At 56.1% G+C, this 2,865-nt stretch overlaps 1 protein-coding gene across 1 annotated transcript; it reads right to left on the reverse strand.

The window, feature by feature from the left end:
• Positions 1-597: 597 nt before the first annotated feature.
• MAA_04772 (uncharacterized protein) lies at positions 598-1,635 on the reverse strand (the record flags this gene model as incomplete). The annotated part of the gene is made up of 1 exon (XM_007822868.1): positions 598-1,635. One exon carries the CDS (start codon positions 1,633-1,635, stop codon positions 598-600), a length of 1,038 nt encoding a protein of 345 aa, XP_007821059.1.
• Between the last annotated feature and the right edge of the window lie 1,230 nt (positions 1,636-2,865).

Below are 2,865 nucleotides of genomic sequence, written 5' to 3' on the forward strand. Positions count from 1 at the left end.
GCATGTACCCAATATACGCCGATGAGAAACCATCATCCATCTCCTACAAAAGCGTTTCTTTCCCGGCTGGCGGTATTTTCATGAAATGAAATCGTATAGAAAAAAAAAAGCCATTTCGCTATTAGCTCTGCTCAGAAGTCCTTGGTGGTGTTCTCTCGCGTGGCATCCCTTCTTCCTCCCGACGCCGAGGCATGGGCCTCTCGGGCTCATGGGTCGGGTTAAATTGCGATCGTGAAGGCTCGTGTGTAAGCAACGTAGACACCGAATGCTTGCTGGAGTCCCCCCCATATCTCTCTTGAGAAAATTCTGAATGCCCATCTCGAGGTGGCGATACGGATCTCGGGCCACGTTCTGGGTCCTCCGAATGATGGTGATGATGATGGCTCGAGGGTCGATACCACGGCACATCACTCCTTTGACGTTTGTGGCCCCCTTTTCGACCCGGCGGAGGGTTCGACAAGCTGCTCTGTATAAATGGAGGCGGAGATCGGAGTCGCTGCTCGCCCGGCGTTCCTGATAGCTGTGGCCCCGTAGCCTTGCGTTTTTTGCTAGACTCTCCTGTCATGACGGAACCAAACAAAAAATACAAATGTTAGTTTACAGCGAGTCTCGCTTTCTCTTGGTTTTAGACGCACCAGACGGAGTTCCCGGTCTGTTGGAGCTTCCGCTCCCTGATTGCGTCGCAGGTGGCTGCCAATGATGAAAGTACAACCCTGGGCTCGACTCCTGTGGTGCCGGCTGTGTATGCATATGGGTCTGGGAGCCATACGGCGATACACCTGCGCCGCCGGGCTGGCTAGGCTGGGACGGATTCCCCCCAGCAGGTATACTTGATCGGCCTACAACTCCGCTCACTGTCTGCCCACGGGGTCTCGTAGGCGATCCAGGATAGGGACCGTAGGCTCCGGGGCCTGGAGGAGGTGCTGCACCTGGTCCGGGATATTGGCCCTGAGAAGCACCTTCTCTCTGGTGTGGATCGGGAGAATGCTGCCTCTGGGGCGGCAAAAGCTGCAACGGCTGACTCTGCACGGGCGAGAGAAACTGTTGAGCCCATTCTACCGCTGTTTGTGGCAATGTTCCGCCCGCGGCCATGCCAGCAAAGACCAAGGGTATCATGGGTGGAGGGATGCCGCCTCGGAGGGAATCTCGCAGCATATCCATTTCCACTCGTCGTTGCTCTAGCCGAAGACCCTCTTGCCTGGTTTTCTCCTCTTCTTGCTTAGTTTTCTCTTCCTCAGTTTTAGCCTGCAACCACGTTCTCATGGATTCCTCAGATCCGTGCCATTGCCCGGGGGGAGGTGGTAATGAGGTCCACGGCTGCGCTTGGGGGCCGCCTTGACCAGTAGGCGGAGGTGGCGGCGGCGGTTGTTGATGCCCGTGATGTTGAGGTGGTACGGCAGCTGATGGAGGAGCTTGCTGAGGAGGAAGTGCCATGGCCGCTGGAGGCGGCAGCCCACGGTGAGGTGCCGACATTGCTTGGCTACTCGGACTGTGGCTGCGAGAAACGACCTGATGATGTTTGTACGCGGCCTCCGAGTAACTCAGAGGCGGAGAAGGTCGAGATGTTGAGGGCGGAGTTGGCAAATCATGAACGGACCTATAGCCGTACGCGGGTGGCTGCTTCACAGTAAGCATCGTCGCTTATAACGACTATAGAAATGCCAAGAAACGTTGTGGAAGCATGGGCGTGCAAGCACGCTTCAAGAAACGAGCGGGCGATGGGTGGATGTATATAATTGGCGAGGAGGCGGACGGTGATGGTGGCGGTGACGATGATGATAATGGATGTTATTTCCAGTTTGGATAAAGATTATTGAAGGAGAGACAAGAAACCAAAATAAAAAAAGGTATTTGACTTGGGAAAGGGGGCAAGAGGGAGCGAGGAATCTGGATAAGATGGAAAAGAAGTAGAAAGAGGTGAAGGCAGGAGGCGTACAGAAGTGGATATCGAGACTTTAAGCCAAAGTCTCGGGGCCCTAGCACTCAACACAAACACGCCAACACACATGAGCTAGAAAAGAATGCAGCCGGACGCAAGCTAGAGGTGTCGCCCAGCGCGAGGTCGGTCGAGGTCGAGGACAGCAACGGCCGAAGAGTGGGGGGGCAGAACATTGAACGTATGGGTCGGTGGACTAGGCGGGCCAACCTCATTAGGACATGGCTGAGGTTGAGTTGAAAGGTGGATGTGTGATGCGAGGAGAGCTGCCAGGTTCCCTTGGAAAAGAGTCGTCGTCTAACTAGGGGTGGCCTTATTCGGTATCTGGAGCGGTCTGCCCTCTGCGGCGCTTCCTGGATCGGGTCGACGAGGCACACGAGTACTCCGTGCACCAGCGAGGGCGACGGGGTGACGACGCGAGAGGCGCCCAAAGGGGACGAGGGCGAAAAATACAGTGCAGGCAATGGAAAGCCGGGTAGCCGGGGCGGACAGCGGACAGCGGATAGCGGACACACCAGACGGTCCTGGAGAGCTGGAGTGGAGCAGTCAACTGGCGTCTGCGAAGCTGGCAAAGCCTAGCGGCCCAGGCGAGAAGACAAAGCTGGGGGGGTTGTTGTTGTTGTTGCAGGGCAGAGGGGTGTGTGCTGTGTGTGTATGTAGTTATTGTTCTACCTGGGCAGACGGCGTGCAACAGGGTGGTGTATGGTGGGTGTGGCGTTGGACCGGGGGGCCAGATGGCAAAAGAGAGCTTGAGGCGAGGCGAGGCGAGGCGCCCCGAAGCAAAATAGGATCAATTGACGTGCACACGGGGAACCAAGTGCTGAGGGCGCATGTACATACGAGGAATCGCTGCGCGTGTTATGTGTATAATAACAAAGAACGAATCAGCTTTGATTTGAGTCTGTGGATGGTGGAAGCTCCCCCCAAAA

Source organism: Metarhizium robertsii (assembly GCF_000187425.2).
Source record: "Metarhizium robertsii ARSEF 23 chromosome Unknown MAA_Scf_1, whole genome shotgun sequence".
In the NCBI taxonomy this organism is placed as follows: Eukaryota; Fungi; Ascomycota; class Sordariomycetes; order Hypocreales; family Clavicipitaceae; genus Metarhizium; species Metarhizium robertsii.